Raw genomic sequence first — 21213 nt, 5'->3', positions numbered from 1 at the left:
AGATTCTCCTTCCTATTTTACAATTCAGGAACTAAGCTTCTTGAAAGTATAGTAACTTGCCTAGAGTCACACGGCTGGGAAGAGGCAGAGTCCAGGTTGGCACCAGGTCTAACTAGAAACCAGGTTTTTCTTTAACTTCACCATGTTGTTTATTATTTGCCAGGGGTGGGGGGTGTCACTAAATAGCCTTAATATCCAGGATCTGGGAGTGCTGATTCTGAGCCCGTCTGACCTCAGACCCACTCTCCACTTCTCTCTATTCTGTACAGAGAGCAGGCTGAGTTCCCTGGGCTCCCGAGTCAGCTGGCTTCCTGACTGGTTTGGCACGTGTGAGGTGCTGGTGGGAGATGAAGAGGAGGAGAAGAGGGAGAGGCTGAGTGTTTCTCCTCTCTACCCTGCTGGGGTGGGCTGTCCAGCAGTGGTTCACCTCCTCTCTGACCCAAGCGCCCACAACACGGACCCACAGGTCCCAGCTTTCATCAGGTGACCCTGGCCCTGGACACAGGCCACCACCTCTGCTGTTGCTAATCTCTGGATTACCTCTCTGCTCCCCTGTCAGCTGGATAACCATTTCCTTGTTTTCCCTCCTGTAAACATATGAAGGGGTTCCTGTTGTCCTGGTTAGATCCTGACTGATACACGGATCAAGTAGCTGAACTGAGGGGACAGGGACTGGTGGCCTGCGGCCCTGCGCTGAGAAAGCTGAGTGATGGCTAGGCTCTACGTCGCAAGACCACCTGTTGTCCACAGTCCTCTGTCTGACTAGACAAGAAATGCTTTGGAAAAGGAACATGCATTTTTTCCCTGAGGCTCATGGCAATGAGACTGGGGTGAAATGAATGCATTTGGTATCCTAATTCCATGGCCTAATAGCAAGAAAAATTCATCATCAATCTTTAGCTACAGCAGTGTTTTCCAAACTGTGGTGAGAAGTAGTAGATGCATGGAATGTTAATAGGTAGTCTGTGGGGAAAAGGGTTTTGAAAAATGCTGGGTTAAGCAAAGTTAACCTGATTTCTTTACAGCAGGGCTGTAGTAATGTACATTGTAAATATCTTAAAAAAAAAAGTTATAGTATGCAATATGTGACGATCACAAATTTTATGTGATCAGAAAACATATCAATATCTTGTGGATCTAATATTTCAAGGACCACTCTTCTAGAAATGCTGGTTTACGGTATTAATGCTAAACCCCTTTGTGGCCTTCGACAAGGTCTTTCACGGACGACCATGCCATGTAGTTTCAACGCCCCTTGCCTTTGCAAGGGCTACTTTCTGCCCCTGCTCCTGGGGAACTGCTATGCCTCCTGCAAGGCACCATCCCAGGTGCATCCTTCCCTGGGAAGCTTGCCTTCAGCATCCAGGTGGAAGAGACTGGTCGTGCCTTTGGATGTTTACCACCTTGTACAACGTTCCACTATAGCAGTTACCACACTTGGCGCAACTCTCTGCTTACCTTCTATCTCTGCCCCTCACGGCCCTTAAGAACAGAACCGAGTCTTACTTGTCAGTGTGCGCTAGCCAGTGCCCTGGGCAGGTGGTCTCCAGGTCAGGTTTGTGGGGTGAACAAGTACACCAAGATTTTAAATACTTGTAACCACTTCCCGCTAAGGTTTGCTTATAATTGACTTAAAATTCATGTTAAATCAAATAAAAGTTCCATTGTTATGATGACCCATAAAAAATTAACCTTATATTAGTGTAGCCTTTATTATGATGAAAATAATTGATTTTCTTAAAAATCCTAATATCAATTGAAAAACTACCACCATCAGGAATATTTAGCACCTGGATTAACACTGCTACCAGAAAGCTCGCCACTAGGTGTCAGCCAAGGAAAAGAGGAGGAAGGGCTGTACCTAAAAATGTTACTTTTTCATCCAATTATCGCCGTAAATATCAAATATTTAAACAACAAAATATTAGGCAACTAAAATTATCTATTAAAGCGATGTTTTTAAGAATACATCTAAAATTTTGAAATTTCCCCTTTGTAAAATTGTTTATAAATGGTTTTAGTTTACCTGTATTTTCAAGAAACATTTGCACAGATTAGAGACATTGACTCCTAAGAGGAGACCAGCTCAGTATTCTTCTGAAATGACCTCAAATTGTACATAACACAGACTATATGGTAATCACCATTGGGGTGAGCGGCCAGAGGAAAGAGCATGGTTGCTAGAATCAGACAGATGGGAGACAGCCAAATCTTGGCTCTGCCACTTCTTAAAAAAGTGACATAACCTTTCCTAGCCTTGGTTTCTCATCAGTAAAATGGGACCACACCACTTCCTCCATATGAGGACTGTAAAAATCAAATAAGGGAACATATATATAAAGAATGTAGCATAGAACAGATGCTTCATATTGTTTTCTTTTTCTTAGTATTTCAAGTCTCAATGATTTATTTAACAAAACTGTATTTTAGCTCCCAAACTACTAAGGACACTGTAACTAGGGACTATTCTAATTTCATTCACTCCACAGAGAGTTATCAAGCACCTTCTATGTACCAGGCTCCGTGCCAGGGATACATGAGTAATCACGACACTCCACTGTGGCTTCCATTCCTTTGTGAAAGGGTAGCATAAGGCTGAGTGTGACTGTCTATTTCTGAGACTATACCCACACCTCATAGAAGATCAGTGTGGATGCATGTCTGAGGGGTTGCGTGGTGGGGGAAGGAAATCTACAATTTTATCCCCTAATCACCATAAATACCATAATGTCCTCCACAGAAAAAACCCACTATCACTCCTCCTTACGTTACTGAACCTCTACTGTGTGCTGGGCGTATAAGAAGGAATAAGACAAAATCTTGTTCTCAAGAAGCTCACAGTCTAGCTATGTACATGAAGTCATGTAACAGTGCTTCAGGCTCTAAATTGTCAAATGTTGTAACTGCCTGAAAATGGATCAGAAAGGTTTCTTTTTCAGAGTCTCACTGAAAAAGTAAGAGACCCTAAAGCGAGATCATTTGACTTAAAACACTGGTAACAATAACCATTTCTCTTTGCCACTGCTTCCACAGAGATACAGTATTTAAAACTGTAGCTGGCGCAGTGGTTAAGACTCCGGGCTCCCGATGCAGGGGGCCTGGGTTCGATCCCTGGTCAGGGAATTAGATCCCACATGCATGCCACAACTAAGAGTTCGCATGCCGCAACTAAGGAGCCCGCCTGCCGCAACTAAGACCTGGCGCAATCAACCAACCAAATAAATAAATATAAAAACTATGTTAACAAAAATAAAACTGCCAGGATGGATTCAGCTTACTCCATTAATATACTCGCCTTGTGTATTTTCCTAACTAGAACTGAATATTTACTGCACGTGGTGATTTCACAGAGGATGATCCTCTCCAGATCCTAACTGCCTGGGGTTAGCTACCATGCAGATGCTGGTTGTGCTCGTTTTACATTTACATGTTCACGGTGTGGCGTTTGTGTCAGATTCTTCTTCTCATGCTCTACGATGAAGCTGTGGATGGATGATTTTTTAAAACTAAGTATCTATATTGTGCAACACTGAAATATGACCACCAGTCTTTCTGATGCATAGTATGAGGAAAAAGGGTATTATTCATTCATCTGTTCATCCATTTATTCAACAAACATTTAATGAGCACTTACTAAATATTAGACTATGTAAAGGACACCAAGGAGTACCAAACATGGTCCCATCCTATAGGAACAAAGTAAGGAAGGAGCCAGGATTGTTAAATGAGATCAAGTTAAAGCCTGGAATTCCTCCTGGATAGTCTAAGATACACTAGCTGTGTTTTATTTTTCAAGTATTTTAGAACATATGGGGATTTCATTTTGATCATATTCAGTGATGCTCTTTGAAATCATACAGTTAAGCTTGATCATTGTGTTGAAGCGGATTTCCTGCCAGTTCTCATCTTCTCTCACCTAAGGACCGACTTCTTACTTGGGCAGTCTACTTCTAGAACAACAGCTCTTAGTTCAGTGAGCATTCACTGTGGGGCTCAGGGTGCCAGGACTCCCAAACTGTGTTCCCAAGCCACATCAGTGTCCCTGGGAAGTAGACAGTGGAGATTTCGTGCCAATATCGAACAAGGGTCATCTCCCAATAGGCAAAAAAGGTTTTGATGAAATAGGAAAAAAGATTCTCAATTATATTTTCTCTTATGCATTTTAGAAATTAATGCATTTCTGAATTTTAAAACCTTGGTACCACCCCTCCCATTTGCCTGTAAGTGCTGGTGAGTAGTATCATGAATTAATAAATATAAAATAAATGCTGAAGGAAATAATTAAACGGGATTTCTTATAAATCCTTTATGCGTTATTTGAGATAAAAGCTGAACTTTCATAGTTAATTCAAAAGACAGGAATAAACGGGCCAGAATCTCGTGTTTCCACTGGTTCCAGGTAGCCTGACACCTGCTGAACAACTATGGCCACCACCACTGTTCTAGAATGTGGCAGTCTCATCTCCTCCCCTTCCTCCTTTACCTTATTGTCACCCAGGAAAGGTCATCCTCATTTAGTTAAAATCTCCTATCAGCAAAAAGCTACATTATTGCTATTTTTCTCAAGAGTCCTACAAGGTAGGCCTTATTTCCATTTTACAGATGAGAAAATTGAGACTCAGGTCATCTTCGGGCAGATGACTGAGCCAGGATTAAAACTCAGGTGACTCCAAAGACCACACTCTTTCCATCACACTCAGGAGCCTTCTTAGCCACTCGGAGGCACAGAGCTACAGTGCTGCTCCCCGGAGCCCTGGTGTTGGGAGCCCATCCCCTTAACCCTGCTTCACTCCCAGGACATGATCTTGACTTGGGATGAACACTGAAATGAGAAAAAATGGTAACCAGTAATTCACCAGCCCCTTCTCTAGTCTACCATATACTCCTGTGTCAATGCATCTATTTAGCTGAGGCCTGTAGGTTTTGGCTATAATACCCTACCTACTTGCCTAAAACAAACTGGGAAATAAGAAAATCTTTCACCAACTTTTCCTACAGAACATTCATGGATGGGTACCTATCCATGCTTCACAAGCATACCACTGTCCACTTAAAAATAGCATGGGCTCTGCGTGGAAACAGTTTGGTGGTTCCTCAAAAAGGTAAACATAAAATTACTATATTACCCAGCAATTCCACTCCTAAGTATATACCCCAAAGAATGGAAACCAGGGATTCAGACACTTGTACAGGAATATTCATAGTGGCATTATTCTGAATAGCCAAAAGGTGAAAACAATCCAGTGTCCATTAACAGAAGAATGCATACACAAAGTGTGGTATATACACACTTATGGTGGAATATTATTCAGCTGTAAGAGGGGATGTAGTTCTGACAGATGTTACAATGTGGATGAACCTTGAAAACATTATGCTAGCTGAAATAAGCCAGACACAGAAGGACAAATATGATATAATTTCCTTTATATGAAAATATCTAGAATAGGCAAATTCAGAGAGACAGAAAGTAGATTAGAGGTTACCAAGGGCTGGTGGAATGGGGGAATTGAGAGTTATTGCTTAACGATTCAGAGTTTCTGTTTGCGGTGATAAAAAATTTTGAAAATACATAGTGATTGGTGGATGTACAACATTGTGAATGTAATTAATGCCACTGAATTGTAACTTAACAGTGGTTAAAATGGCAAATTTTGTGTTATTTATGTTTTACCACAGTTTAAAAAAAGAAGAAAAGCAAGGGCTCTGGAGAGACAGACATGGATTTGACTCCCAGTTCGACCATTGCCAAGCTGTGTGGAGAATCTCAGAGCCAGCCCAGGGGCGTGCATATCAGCCCCTTCCAGGCTTCATCTAATTTCTCCTTTCCCTTGGTCACTTCCTTATCTCATCTTGTTTTACTGTACATATTGCTTTAAGGTTCCTCAAGCTTTTTCTTTTTTAGCACAAGATAGAGGCACAGACAAATTAGTAATATCCTTTATATGTGTTCTGGGTATACTCTGCTTGCCTCTGTGGAGGGCAGGGAGCGCACACCATGAAGCATTCTTAATTCTTTCCATTTTGAGCTGCTCCTAGGCTGAGTCAACAGAAATCTGCTTCCTAACCATGTTGTGACAAGTTAGCACCCAAAGTCAGGCTCTTGCATGCAGACTTGTATTTCTTCTACTCAGAAGACATCGAAATAAAGCATATCAAAGCTTTATTCACAAAGATGTTTGGTGGAAATATTAATGATAATCTCAAAAAACTGGGAACGATCTAAAGGTCCGACGTGAGAGAGTGTTTACAGAAATTAAGGCAGCTGTACTTGATAGACTATTCTGCAGCCGTGTAAAAAAGCCTAGGATGTAATAATGTTAAATGGAGGAGAAAAAAACTTTTAACTTAGATTTGAAAGCAACTTTGTAAAAACTTGACATAATGAAAAATAATAAGAATACACAAACTGCAGTTGAGGTAGTTGTGTTAGTTCAGTGGAACTACAGTGATATTTTAATTTTTCTAGTTTGTACATATTTTTCTACTTCTGTTACACTAAAAACATATAAATACAGTTTGGGTTTTTTTTTTTTTTTTTTTTTAACCATGAGATCAATGGTGTTACTCAACCAGGAGAGAGATATATATAGTATTTTTCTGACCTGCCCCAACATAACCCTGTCCATTCATGCTTGCAAGCCAGGCTATCAATCTGCTTTTATCTTAACTTCTCTCTCTTCAAGGGTTTTGGGTGGATAAATATGACTCAGCAGAATCATGTGACAAATCAGGGGCTGTATGGTGGATGAGGCCAGTGTACCCACAGCTGAATCTGGAAGCCGGGCCTCTTGGGAAGGACTAAGCAAGCAGCACTGGAGAAGCTGGCTGCTGCCTTCACAGCCTCCTTCGCGGTACTGATGTTGACTGCCAGTTTACTGTCCCCACCTCGGCCATCGCTCCCTGTGGGAAGGGCTGGGCTCCATGCATCCTGGGGAAGCCCAGCCAGCACACTGGCCCAGAGAGAGCCACACGAGCTTGTTGAATAAACAACTCTCACAGTGCTCCATCTATACTGGCCTTTCCACAGCTACTGGCACAGAAGAGGATGCATCTTAAAGCACCAATTCCCATCAGTTTTGCTCTTTGATCTAACATTCACCAGGGACCTGCAATGGGCCAGACATGGGAAAAGCACCTTCACAGGCACTGCCTTAAGATGATTCCACGTAGCCATGAGCTATGAAATAAGAAACTATGGACAGAAAAAAGGATGCAATTAAAGCACACAGTTCTATTTTTGAAAGTTCTTTAAAACTGAGGGCACTGTGTCTTCCAAAGAGAGGGTGGTGGTTTAGTTTTATTCAGATTTCAAGATGATATAATTTTAAACAAAGGAGTGAGGTAAAGTAAGATTCTTTTTAAAATTCATTCGTTCTCCCTAGGAGGGAGAAAGGGGACTCGAGGCAAATTCAAGACCCACACTGCTATACACATCCTCCCAAAGTTGCAATCTTCTACCCAGCAGAGAAAGGATGCTTGGCCTAGCAATTAAAATCATTTGTCTTTTATCCCCTTCCTGCCAAAAAGGACCCCAGCCCTAACTAGTTAATCCCTAACACACACTGCTACTCCCAGAGTTGCCTGGCAACTGCTAGGAGGCGTGTCAGAGAGCAAGAAAGGCCTAAATAAATGAGCTGGAGCCTGGGCTGTCGCTTGACACGGATAAAGGGGGTTTTTCCAAATGGAGCTTCCTGGCTGCTTGTGGTTCTGTCATTTAAGTGGAGAAGAACAAGTTGGCTTGGCCGATATTGTTAAATACCTTGGGCTTTGCACCTGATATTCTCTGAGTGATTGAAAAATGGGTCACATGCCCTTCTGATTTGCCTACACTCTCCCCTCTGCCAGGCAGGACCAATCTCCAAAGCCTAAAGACAGGGCAGGAGCAATGTGTATGTACTGAACAGGGGTCAAGGGCCAAACCCGGCCCCACACACTTCTCTGTTCTTCCATTTCTTTCACTCATCCTTCCAACCACTGTTCCAAAATACATACATTGATGCCTCTGCTATGCTATGACCCATGCCCGGCGCTGGAAATGCAGAGAGAGAGTTGTTAACGTGGAACACCAGGAAACCAGAACAAAGGCAGGCAAGAGGGTGGGGTGGAAGAAACCTGGGTTTTTGAGTCAGGCTGACCTGAGTCCTATTCCTGGCCTCTGCTACTTGCCAGGAAGTCAAGGCAACCTCAGGCCCTCTCCCAAATCTGTAACGTGGACAGCAAGGGGCAGTCACGGGGAATTACTGAGACTACGGATGCAAAGCAACTCAGGGGTGAAGCCTGTTGGAGGCCGCCGAGCAGGTAGGAGACTCGGCTGTGGTTGGACACCCTGGCGTCTCACTTTCTGATCCTCGGGAGGAATAGGTCACTTGGCCCTGAAGAGAGACCCTACCGGGGAGCCCACAAAGGTCCTCTGGCTCTGGGACAGGCACACGGCAGAAGGCACGGACGGAGAAGAGAGCAGCCTGGCACATGGCCGGGCCTCAGCAAGGGGGCCACCTTCCTCTTCTCTTCCAGGCAGGGGAAAGAAAATAAAGCTTGAGACTCCCCAGCCAGCTGCGTTTTAAATTTTTTCCAGTAGGAGAGAAAAAAAAGGCCAAGGAGTTGAAAATCCCAAGCAAGCTCTGGGCCGCGGAGGAGCTGTGGCCCATCTCTGCTTCTTGGGCTGGGGCTGGCTCCTCCTGAGGGGTCCTGCGGGAGCCGAGCAGAAATGAGCACCGTCGAGTCTGCGATGTTTCATGTTTTAAAAAACCCAAACCCTGTGACTTTTCAGTGACCCAGGTCCCATGATGGCAGCCGCTGGCCCAGGTGGGAAAAGCCCCCAGGCTGCACTGTGCGGTGCCCCTGCAGGCAGTCTTCGTCCTCAGCCACAGACTGTTCTCCACTTGACCTGTCCCAGAGTCTCCCCTCAAGGCTACCAACCACTTCTGGCCACCAGCTTTCTCCTTTACTTTATGAATCGAAGGCCTTAAGTGTACTCAGGTCCTTTGACCCAGTAAAACCACGTTGGGGATGCCACCAAGGGAAATAATTCAGACCATGGAATGAAGGTTTATATAAAGATGTTCACCACAGTGTGGTTTAAGATGGTGAAAGGTTACTGACAATCAAAAGGACCAGTGCTGGGATAATGTGGTGGGCCTCGGCACTGGTTTCAGATGGCAAGAACCTGATAAAAATCTCTGTGAGTAGGGCCCAGACATCTGCCTTTTTAAGAGCCCCACAGGTGATTCTGATCCACAGCCAGAGTTGAGACTCACTGGGGTCACCTGATGGGAGATGTGCAGCCAATGTTTAAGAAGAGTTTTTAGGGCTTCCCCGGTGGCACAGTGGTTGAGCGTCCGCCTGCCGATACAGCGGACGTGGGTTCGTGCCCCGGTCCGGGAAGATCCCACATGCCGTGGAGCGGCTGGGCCCGTGAGCCACGGCCGCTGAGCCTGCACTCCGCAACGGGAGAGGCCACAACAGTGAGAGGCCCGCGTACCGCAAAAAAAAAAAAAAAGAAGAGTTTTTATATGATATGAAAAAATGCTTACTATACACTAAAAGACAAAACTAAATAACAGGGAACTGGATTTCTTTGCCAGGAATATCTCAACTAACTAAAAGTAAAAAATTAAAACCCCAAACCAAAATGAAACAAAAACAACCCCAATCTTCCAACTTATCCCCCCTCCCCCTTGTATATAGAAGAGATAATAAGGACCTACTGTATAGCACAGGGAATTCTACACAATACTCTGTAATGGCCTATATGGGAAAAGAATCTAAAAAGAGTGGATATATGTATATGTATAACTGAGTTACTTTGCTGTACACCTGAAACTAACACATTATAAATCAACTATACACCAATAAAAATTTTTTTAAAAAGATGAGGAAAACAGGCTCAAAAACAAACAGACAAAACAAAACAAAATAAAACCCCCCCCAAACCCTAGAAGCTTGGTAGAAACAGGTTAACATGTTATCTCAACTCCAGATGGTAGGATTATGGGTATTTTCTCATTTCTAGGCCTGTTGCTTTATTTTATTTTTTAAAAGATTTAATTTAATTTAATTTTTGGCTGCGTTGGGTCTTCATTGCTGCATGCAGGCTTTCTCTAGTTGTGGCGAGCGGGGGCTACTCTTCGTTGCGGTGCACGGACTTCTCATTGTGGTGGCTCCTCTTGTGGAGCGCAGGCTCTAGGCGCGTGGGCTTCAGTAGTTGTGGCACACGGGCTCAGTAGTTGTGGCTTGCGGGCTCTACAGTGCAGGCTCAATAGTTGTTACTGCTCTGTGGCATGTGGGATCTTCCCGGACCAGGGCTTGAACCCGTGTCCCCTGCACTGCAGGTGGATTCTTATCCACTGTGCCACCAGGGAAGTCCCTAGTCCTGTTACTTTAAACCTTTTTTTTTTTTTTAAAACCAAGAGCAGGGTTTTTTTTTGGTTTTTGGTTTTTTTTAAATAATCAGAGAAACAACTAAAGACAATGTGGTCCCTATGCCCTCAGCACTGTGCTGCCTGTCACCCCAGCAGGCTCACCCAGTCACCGTTCCCCAGGCACCACCCCCACCATGTGGCCTGACTCTAAAACCCCTGACCCCTTCTTGAGCTCACATGCACTGTGCAGTCATTATTTTAATTAATCTCACAATCTGGCATTGGAAGTGTTGTTATTCCATTTTTTAGATGAGGAAAATTGGCTATAATTAAATCTATGGTTTAAAAACCATCTAGATAACATGGTGAGGCTTGGTCAGAAACTTTCAGGCCCTCTGGCTTCCCTCTTGGCCTTACAGAAAAAAGCCATTCTAGTACAGATAAATCAGACCAAAGCACGACAAGTCTGCCTTATTTCACTAATTCTAAGACACAAATTTCTTCACACTTTAACATCTCTGAAATCTGGATGTCTTACAATTGACGGCATCCTTCAATTATAATTGGCAGCACCCTTTCTTAATGATACATGCAATAGTGGTACATCTTATGATGGAATGACAGCTAAAATTCAATGAAATGTACCATGTTTACAACCAAACTCATCAGCCTATCCTCAAAATGCTACTTTTAATGGCTATATAATATTCTATCATATGGATATACTTTAATTTACTTAACCAGTTGTCTATCATTATGGACACTTAGTCCATTCCATGTTTTTATCATTATGAATCTGCTACTGGGGACACCTTTACTTCAAGCTTTCCCTTTTTCTACTATGGGCATCATCATTCTCTTCCTGATCCAAATCTTGGGAGATATTTTGACATTTCTTGCCCCTCATCTCCCATATTTTTTCTATTTCTAGACTCATCTAGCCATTTATTCTTCGTGGTACCTTTTCCTGATGTAACCACTGGAGGGCTTTCTTCTGAGTTCCCCAGCCGTCCCCCAGTCTCTGCTTCCAGTTTCCTTTTCAGTCCAGCACTGGATTACTGGTCAAACATGACTTCAGTCACACGTCATCTCTGCCCACACTCCTAGCCCACCATCCAAAGCTCTGTCAAATCTGGCTCCAACCTTTCCTGCAGCCCCACCTCCCCACCCAAACCCATGACTCCAGACAAAGGGGCCATGAAGGGTCCTGCCTCCAAGCCTTTGCTCACTCAGATAACCCCATGCCCACCACAGGAAGGGATGCTGCTGTCTTTCTTTCTCCAAGTTTCAGCTTTCCTATGAGAGGTTCTATGGCTCACTAGCTCCTTATAACCATCTGGAAATGCAGAATGATAGGTATGCTTATTCTCATTTCACAGTGAAGAAGCTGAAGTTTAGAGAGATTAAGTGCCCAAGTACAGAGCCAGGCTTTAAACTCTAGGACTTCCATCCTTAAATCCGATGCCTTTGAGAGCCAAGTGCAAGTACAACCATAAACGTCTCTGGAGGAGCAACTTTTGCCCGGATCACATACCCAGCAATATGTACCAGACTCAACAGCCTCTGGATTCTAGACGTATACATGACAACAATGATGTCATTGTAAGAGTGGAAATACTTCATGTCTATCAGTTCCCAGCAGCCTAAGGAAAGGACTGGGCCAGTTGTCCCATTCTCACTTTAAAGATGGGAAGAAGACAGAATTTTCCTTGAATTATACCAGCTCTCAAAACAGCACTGAACCTGACTGGTTTGGATGGGCCCAAGGTCAGGACAAAGAATCAGAGCCACCTGTCTTGGAGACAAGCAGGATGTGAGAAACTTGCTTTAAGCTGAAGGGCTTTTTAGGACCTAAGGGAAGTATTTCTTAGGAAGCAAAGAGAGTGCATCCCTTCTATTATGTGACCATGACATTGCCTGAAGCTGAGGCAGCCTAGCGAGTCAGGCCCAAGTGTTGGATGGAAGACAAGGAACAAGGGGGCATTAGGCTGCTGCTCCCTGAGCAGCCACTGCCCCAGCCACTTCACAGAGCATGCGCCCTGGGTGAAGGGAAAACAAGGTGTTTGCTATCACTCTGTGCTTCACTTACACAGGCAATGGACTCAAAATAGTGAAAAAGTACTTAGCAAGGTATAACTGTGGCTTATGAGGAAGCATGGTCAAGATTCACTGTCAGAGTCTGCACATGAAATGCACTGCCTGATATCTACTCATCTTCTGTCATTTAATCTAATAAAATGCTATGGGTTAAAACAAAAACAAACATCCTGACCTACAGGCAGTGTGACCTGGGCTGGTCCCTCACAGCCACTGTGACTAGGTTGGGTGTGGCTGCCATCTCCGCCTGTTCAGGATGAATGGAGCTCCGTGCTCCCTAGAGAAAAGGGCTGTCAGCAAGGTCCCCTCCAATGTCCTCTCCTATGCAGCGACCCAGGTCCCTGGGCCAATTTCTCCATTCTCCTTGGCCAAGAGGCTACAAGGAGGCAGATATCCGATGAAAGCTTCTCACTGAAGCTGGGAGAGCTGGTAGCTTCTTTGGTTTTAGGGATGACCTGGTGTCTTCATATCCACACTATAACTAATCACCTCACGGATGAGGCAACAGAGGCTCAGAAAGGTTGACGGGCCATGGAGGCAGAAGACATTTTTCCCCAGTCCTCAGTATACTTTGTAGTCAATACATCAAGACCACTCTGGGAACCTCTAAGAAGTGAGCCCCCTGGATGCCTTGCTTTCTCAAGTGTGGAGTAGAGGTCCCCGTGCAGGAAAAGGGAGCTGAGGCACAGTGGGAAAGCATGGGCACTGGGCCAACCTACCTGGCCCCTCCACTGGTCAGCAAGTCATTGCTTCTGTGAGCCTTGGTTTCCCCATTTGTCAAGTGGAGATGATCACTGCTACCTCAAAGGCTTACTGGACTCCTCAGTGAGAGCAGGTGTGTGTGCAGTGCTGAGCACTGTGACCCACAGAGGGTGCTGCTGACCAGGGAGGGGAGGGGCCCTAACGTTCACAGGAGCAGAGTGCGCTTCACACAGGGCAGCTCGGCTTCCTTGTGCTAAGAGGTAGCTCGAGGGGAGGCCACTCCCCCAGCCCTCCAATACACACACACACACACACAGAAACCTCTTTTGGTGAATTCAACAACCAGATGAATAGCAGGTTTCCTGTGGCCCTGACCAAACACGGATTTGTGACATGCCAAGAAGCTACTCACCGGCTCTATTTTCAGAGCGTTTCGGTAGCTGCCGAAGAAAGCGGCCTGGGCCTTGAGGAAGGCTCTGGCCACACCATCGCCAGTTGTTGTGGAGACCTTCTTCAGCCGGTTCTTCAGTGAAGAGATCTGGTGACACAAAGGAGAGAGAGGCTGAGGGCAGGGTCGGAGGAGGATGGCTGGCTACACCCAGCACACACAGAGCTCTAGAGAACCCCCAGGATGGGGATGGATTTGACACATCAACTGCTGGGAGAACAAACACACATTCAGTATTGGGGCAGGTTTTTGAAATTTAAATAAATCTTGCTCCTATTAGGGAGTATCTAATAAAAACAAAAACAAAACCACTTTCTAAGCAGTTTCAATGTGCCAGGTTAATTGCTTTCACATAAATTTTCTTACTTAATTCTTTCAACAATCCTGTAGGAAAGGGATTGTGCTCCCATCTTACAAGGGTGAAACAGTCTCAGAGAGGTAATATTACATGCCTAGTAACAAACCCAAGAAGTGACCAAGTTGGAATATTAATTGAAGTCTTATAATCTGAGCCCAAACTACACAAATTTTTTTAGTTCCAATTCCATTTCCTCTTCAGATTACTGACAAATATTAGAAATAAATGGCTTATTTATAACAGATTATAATATACCTCATACTCTAAATATGTATTTATTAAATGTACTATAAATTATATATTTATTAAATATATAAAGTATATATAATATGTATAATATATTATTTTAAACCTCATATTCTAAAGGAATAGTCATTATATAGACTTACAGAAACACACTTATATAGCTTACAGATATGCCACCCAACAGATTAAAACAAAATAGACAAGAAAGTCACGGCAAAGCAAAAAGGGAAACATGAGAAGTTGTGAGATTCTTTGGGTCCAAAGCAGTTGCACACATGGACACAAAATTTCCTGAAAGTGAGAATGAAAAGAGATTTTTTCCTGTGAGTCCTCAACGTAGGAAAGATTGTGTGACATGACGGTTGTTGCCCTCAACGTCAGAGACTACATTAAGCTTCCTGGTCTGTTTCCAATATGCCACCCATCTCAGGAAGCCATATTGCACAACTTCTGGGCACACCACTCACACTATGTTCCATGTGAAAAGTGTCCCTGGAATTGTGCAACTTGGTAGCCTTGAGTCAATGGTGATACAATGGTGAGCAAAACCAGACAAGGGTCCTCCCCTCATTAAACTTATATTCTCGTGAAGAAAATACCAATACATATGACATTGCTACCATGACAAGCCTGTGACAGAGCTCACCAAGGAGGTCAAGGAAGGCTCCCCGGAGAGAAACAGGCTTAGACTGAGATCTGAAGGATGAGCTGAAGTAATTAACTTGCAAAGAGGGGAAGGAACAGTGTACCAAACACGGGGATCAGCATTTGCAAAGACACTGTAGTGAGGAGGAGTTCAGAGACTAGGGAGAACTGTGGCTTCAGTGGAGAGAATGGAGAATATGGCTTAAAATGAAGATAGAGGGAAAGGCAGGGGTCAAGAGCTGTGAATACATTAAGAAATTCTTTCCTTCATTTTGAGATAAAGGTAAAGCTAATGACTGTTTTTAAGCATGTAGGTGACATATGAAGAGAACATTTCAGGAATCTGTATGGGGCTTAGATATAGGACTACTTAACGGGCCTGATATTATTTAAGGATAAAATTTAGGGTAAAATTTAAAGATGAAATAGGAAATTAGATGCAGGTGGTCCATGAATCATCTACAAATTTTTAATATGAATGAGTAATGATCATTTTTCTGGGTATAGGCTGTATAGCTATCCTCAGGTTCCTAAAAGTGCCTGCGAACCTAAAAATATTAAGAATCTGGGATGGATTACATATACTCTTTTTTTTTTTTTTTTTTTGGGGTATGCGGGCCTCTCACTGTTATGGCCTCTCCCGTTGCGGAGCACAGGCTCCGGACATGCAGGCTCAGCGGCCATGGCTCACGGGCCCAGCCGCTCCACGGCATGTGGGATCTTCCCAGACCGGGGCACGAACCCGTGTCCCGTGCATCGGTAGGCGGACTCTCAACCACTGCGCCACCAGGGAAGCCCGGATTACATATACTCTTGAAATGCTCCATGGACATTATTTCTTATTACCAAGCTTCTGATAAGGGAGGGGTTTGTGATAGCTTATTAAGATATATTTTACATATCATAAAATTCATTCATTTAAAATCTATAATTCAGTAGTTTTAGTATAGTGACGATGTTGTAGAACTATCACTATAATCTAATTCCAGAACACTTTCATCACCCCAAAAAGAAAACCCATCTTACTGGCAGGTACTTCTCACTCCCCACGAATCCTGCTCCCCTCCTTCCTCATCCCAGTCCTAGGTAACCACTGATCCACTTTCTGTCTCTATGAATTTGCCTATTCTGGACATTTCTTACAAATGGAATCATACAATAGGTGGTCTTTTTTTTGTGACTGGCTTCTTTCACTTAGCATACTGCTCATTATAAACATGTTTCATCCACATTGTAGCACTTATTAGTACTTCCTTCTTTTCCACAGTTGAATAATATTTCATCCTATGGAAAGACCACATTTTATCTCTTCATCAGCTTCATTATTAATAATATTAATTAATAATAATAATTAACGCTGCTAAAAACATTCATGTATATGCTTTTATGTGGAGACAGCAGAGATTCTGAGGCAAGAAACCAAATGGCAAGAATCCTCTGTTACCAGATCTTTTAAAATGAAAATAATCCGTGTTTACTGAGCGTAGGGGAAGAAACCCTGTGCTGCTGCTCAGGGGCGCGCCACATGCTTGGACAATCTAGTGAGTGAAGGTGTGATGATCTACTTCTTGGCTAAGTCAGAAGGGACGGGAACATGCGTTGAGGGGGCAGCCACCCCATCTTCACTCAGACGTGGGCCAAGGAAAACAATTTTCCTCTGGAAGCAGCCTGGAGTCCCGCCCCCCGATTCTGGCACACATGCGCCCCAGCACCACAGTGGTGAGAGCTCACGAGAAGCAGCACAGGCCACTCAGTGCCCTGGCAGTCTGTCACGGACCTCCAACTTGAAATAGCAATGTGAAAAAGAAACATGCTTTATTAAAATGTTAAAAATATTGCCCACTTCCCACCCTCCAAATAATAAAAGTCCTGCCTTTCCCAGGACGAGGGTGACATTTCCATCCTTTGAAACAGTACAAGCCAGTGTCTCTCTTTTGTCTCCTCAAAGCCCTTGGGCCACCTGTGCCGCAGATTATTCCTCACTTAACCTTCCTTGGCCTTTTGCTTTCATTCGGGAGGTGTTTAATTACCTTGGACTCACAAGGCTGCACTTCAGGTGAGCCTCTCCTAATGGCCTCATTACCATTTTACACAAAGAAGTCGCTGCTGATTGTAACTAAGCAAATAGGAGTGTGTGCCTTCCGGCCTGCCCCAGCTGCTCTGAAACCAGCCAAGTGGTCCTGGGCTCTTGGTGCCCCTGTGACCACTCAGGCCAAGACTTCTGAAGACCTCTCCTCACCCTACAACAAGGAGAAGCTTTTGTCAGCACTTCAAACTTTGAAACTTCAAGTATATGCACAACTGATAACTGGTGATAGCATACTGCCCTTTATATAAAAGTGAGGAAGGAAAATCTAAGGCTTAAATAACCCACAGTCATACATCTAAAACCCAACTTGCTCTGAGTGCTCCTGGGGGTGCTGGTCAAGTCATTAACATCAGGGATCATCAGGCATAATTTGAGGGGACAGAAAAGCCAGCAAGGGTGGTTTCCTCCTTTAACGAGGTATCAGGAGGGAGACAGAAAACAAAGGGAAGAGAGTACAAAATTGAACCTGTCAGCGTCTTAACTTCCCTCCTCCTCCTCTTTTCCCATCTTGGATACCACAGCATCATCCAGCCAGTCTCCTAGGCTAGATTCAGATGTTAGATTCCATTCTTCTCCTTCCCTTCCTACAGCCATTCTCCACATCTTACCACCCTCCTGCCAATATATCCTGAATCTCTCAGTGCCCATGACCTTGGCCCTGTGCTGCTCAGCTCTACCCATCTTCTCTGGCCCAGATCAGTGGAGTAGTTTCCCAGATCAGATAGGCTCTCTGTCTTTAGTTTTCCTTCAATGCCATCTACCCACAGCTGTCCCAGTATTCTTGGAAATATATGAATCTGATCTCTATCAAAATCCTTCAGTGCCCCTACCCTTGGCCATCACCACCTGCAGGAAAACATCCCAACTCCTCCGAGTAGTCTGTGACGCTTTCCTCAGCTGGCCTCGCTTCCCTTGGCCCCCCGTAATGGGTATTTGATTGATACTGAATTGCTATCTAGAAGCATATACTACCCTCCAGGCCAAACACATGCTGACAACTCAGATGGAGTTGTCCCTTGTCCCTTTCTGCCCTACTTGTGAACATCTATTTACCCTTTGAAAGACCATCCAAGTGTCCATGAGTAGGTGCCTATTAAGTAAATTATACCACATCCTTGAAATATTGCATAGCTGCTAAAAAAAAAAAAAAAAAAAGTGGCAGTACTCTGTGAACTAACATGAAAAGATGTCCACACACTACACCCAAATGGGGAGAAAACACAAGTTACAGAGCAATATATATAACGTGAATCATTTAAAAAAATATATATGTATAAAAATCATTTATATATATACGTAGTAAGAATCTAAAATGCCACATATCAAACTTTAACCATGTAGGGATGCTTTCACTTTCTATTTTATGCACTTCTGATTGTTTTGATTATGCTTTATAAAAAAACATGTTACTTTTATAATAAAGAATTTAAATGAGGTATTTTTCTTTAATAGTCAAATTAAACATTGCCTTGGGTTAAGGGAAAGAGGGAATCCAAATGACCCCTCCTTTGTGAAGCATTCCCTGACCACTAAGACAGGCTTAATGACGCCCGGCCTGGGCCGCCTTGGACTGCAAGTTGTCAGTGAATTGTAGTGTCTACTACCTTTCCTGCTAGACTGTGAGTTCCTAGAAGGGCCAGCAGTGGTCCAGCAGTACTTGGCCCAGTGTCATCATTCAGCACTTTTTGCTAAATAAAAGAACAGATGAGTGAGTGTTCTGACATCTTAAAAGGCATTTCCAATGGCCGAGCCTCCGTGCTTGGAGGAAAGTCTAGGATTACATTCTTCAGTGAATGATCATTGGAAGAAACAGTCTCAGCTGGGAAGGACTGGGGGAGAAATTGATACTCATCCATTTCCCTTTTGCAGAGGGTCATCACTAAGATGCAACCAAAACTGCAAGGAAAATGAAGCTCTGGTGGCTGAATGAATTAAAGTGGACAACGGGGCCAGTCTTACACAACACTGCACGTGCCACATGTCCAGTAACATATGCAGCGTTCCCCACCCCGTCCCGCACCCTCTTCCTGTTTGCCCTGGTCACTACAGGCTCTACCTCTGGGGTCTCTTGGCTTCACTTGCTCCTCTATCCCCGCGCACTCCTCAGGCAGTAGAGTGTAGAGCTTGAGTCATAAGCGCCAAGTCTAAGATTAGAAATCAGTCTTCCTTACTTTCTTAACCTTTCTGAGCTTCAGCTTCCTTTGCTGTAAAATGAGGTATTTGTAACATACATACACTGTGAGGATTAAAATATAATGGATGTAAATGGAGAACTGACATAACAAACTGCCTGGCTTTGTGTTTTGTTTAATTAGTACCTGGACTAATGCACCCGTCTTTCAACTGGTGGCCCTTCTCCTGTTTTCTTCCTGGTCTAATCCATCCTTTGCACTTTGAATTATCTTTCTAAAACAAGAGGTTGAATCATATCACTTCCTTCTCCTAAAATTTTCAGTGACTCCATGTTGCTAACATATAAAGTCCAAGTTCCTTAGCACAATATTCAAGGCCTTCTATGGGTCTGGCTCCAGCTCTGTTTCCAACTTTATCTTCTACTCAATCTCAGAGGCCTCAAAACTATCCCTAAGCCTGGGATATTCTTTATCTCATTCTCTAAAAAAACTCTTCTATTAAAAATTTTTTAAAAAGCCGCTGACTTTCTGTGATGCCCTGTCACAACAAACAGTTCTTTCTCCGGGCACATTAGTTCTGTTACTTTTGTTCATGCCTAATCTTTGCAAGCCCCATGCTGGAGATGTGCTGGGAACAGAGCTGCATATGTTCAGGGCCCAGCTCCTGAGGGCTTGCAGTCAAGCTCCCCCAGACCAGCCACAAGTTAGCTTATTACTACTTCAGAAGGGGCTCTCCCATTGTATTCATCATCATATTTAGCTTTTTTTGTATAACCAGCAGCTTACATATCTTCCTTCCCGCTACGGTGAAGACAACCCTTGCAATTTATACCACTCAACAAGTATAAGATTATTTCTTCATCACTTGGTTGCAACTTGTAGGGGGAGAGGAGAATAAGGACGGCACGCTATTCACCTAGTCACCTCTGAGACACTCCTATCCACCTCTTTCCATCAGTGCTGGCACCTTAAGATCTTTCAGCAGCTTCCCTGTTGCTCTGAGGATAAAGACAGTCCTAGCCTGGCCTGCAAGGCTCCAGCCTTTTTCAGATCCGAGGCTCCTGTACCCCCTCCATGGCGTCGGCCACACCAACCGGGTTCCAGTTGCCCTGGCCTCTCTTATACTCCAGGACCTTTGGATAGGCTAACTCCTCTGTCTGGAGTGCTCTCTCCACCGTCGCCCGCTTGCCTAGCATTCAGCACCGTGCAACAGGCCTTTCCACAGATAATCGGTCACCTGTGTTGTCCAGTGTGGTAGCTGCTATTGAGCACTTGAAATGTAGCTGCTTCGACTGAGGAACTGAATTTTATTTCATTTTAATCAATTTAAATTTAAATAGCCACGTGTGGATAGTAGCTACCATACTGGACAACCCAAGGCCCTAGATCAACTACTATTCATCCTTTAGATCTCAGCTCAAATACCACTGCCTCGGCCTGACCCCCTCAGATTAGGCCAAGGTTCCCTTGTCATATACTCTCCCTGTACCTTTCCTTCAGGGACAAACAGCAAAGTGATGATGTATTATGTGGCAGTCCATTAACGTCTGTCTCCTCCATTAGACTGAAGGTTCTAGGGAGGCAGGGACCATGGCCACCCTCAGTGCTGGCACAACACTGCAAGTAGAGGTACAGTTCTTCTCAAAATCTGACTCAAGTCATCCTGGGCAGGGGGTCCACTTGCATTAACTGCTCAGTGTCAGAACTGAAGTTAAAAGTTTTTTTTTTTTTTTTTTGATAAATCAGACACCTGCAGCAGCTGGAAGGGGGGCAATAGAATTACTTTCTCTCCCCCTTTATAAAATAGCCCTTAAGGACTAAGGCAGATTGATTCTTCCTTTTGTGAATAAACTAGACATCAAGGCTTTGTTATAAGATCTCCTGGGGAACGTCTGGGTCTGGAGAGGGGAGGAGGAACTTGCCTTGTTTTCCCATCCTCAGGGGCATGTGTATATTGGCTCCTCTGCTACCTTCACGTGGGCAATGAAATGGCACGGTGCATCTCTCTGTGCCTTAGTTAGTTCTTGCCTAAATTTGAAGCAAAAAGTCTTGATATGTAAGGGCAATCTCACCCCACTCTCTTTCCCAGTAATAGTTTCTGAGAAAACCAGGAATTCATCAGGAAAAAGGAACAG

At 44.0% G+C, this 21213-nt stretch overlaps 1 protein-coding gene across 9 annotated transcripts in view; it reads right to left on the bottom strand.

Moving 5' to 3' along the window:
* Positions 1-21213, bottom strand: part of DENND1A (DENN domain containing 1A) — a 540688-nt gene that overhangs the window by 135457 nt on the left and 384018 nt on the right. For all 9 annotated transcript variants that reach the window (XM_032634249.1, XM_032634244.1, XM_032634240.1 and 6 more), the window contains one exon: positions 13573-13698. In XM_032634249.1, the coding sequence (XP_032490140.1) occupies positions 13573-13698 (126 nt within the window). The remainder of the gene's footprint in view (positions 1-13572; positions 13699-21213) is intronic.

The sequence above is a fragment of the Phocoena sinus genome, chromosome 6 (assembly GCF_008692025.1).
Source record: "Phocoena sinus isolate mPhoSin1 chromosome 6, mPhoSin1.pri, whole genome shotgun sequence".
Taxonomy (NCBI): Eukaryota; Metazoa; Chordata; class Mammalia; order Artiodactyla; family Phocoenidae; genus Phocoena; species Phocoena sinus.
Note: the sequence above shows the minus strand (reverse complement) of the source record. Positions and strands in the feature narration are given on the sequence as shown.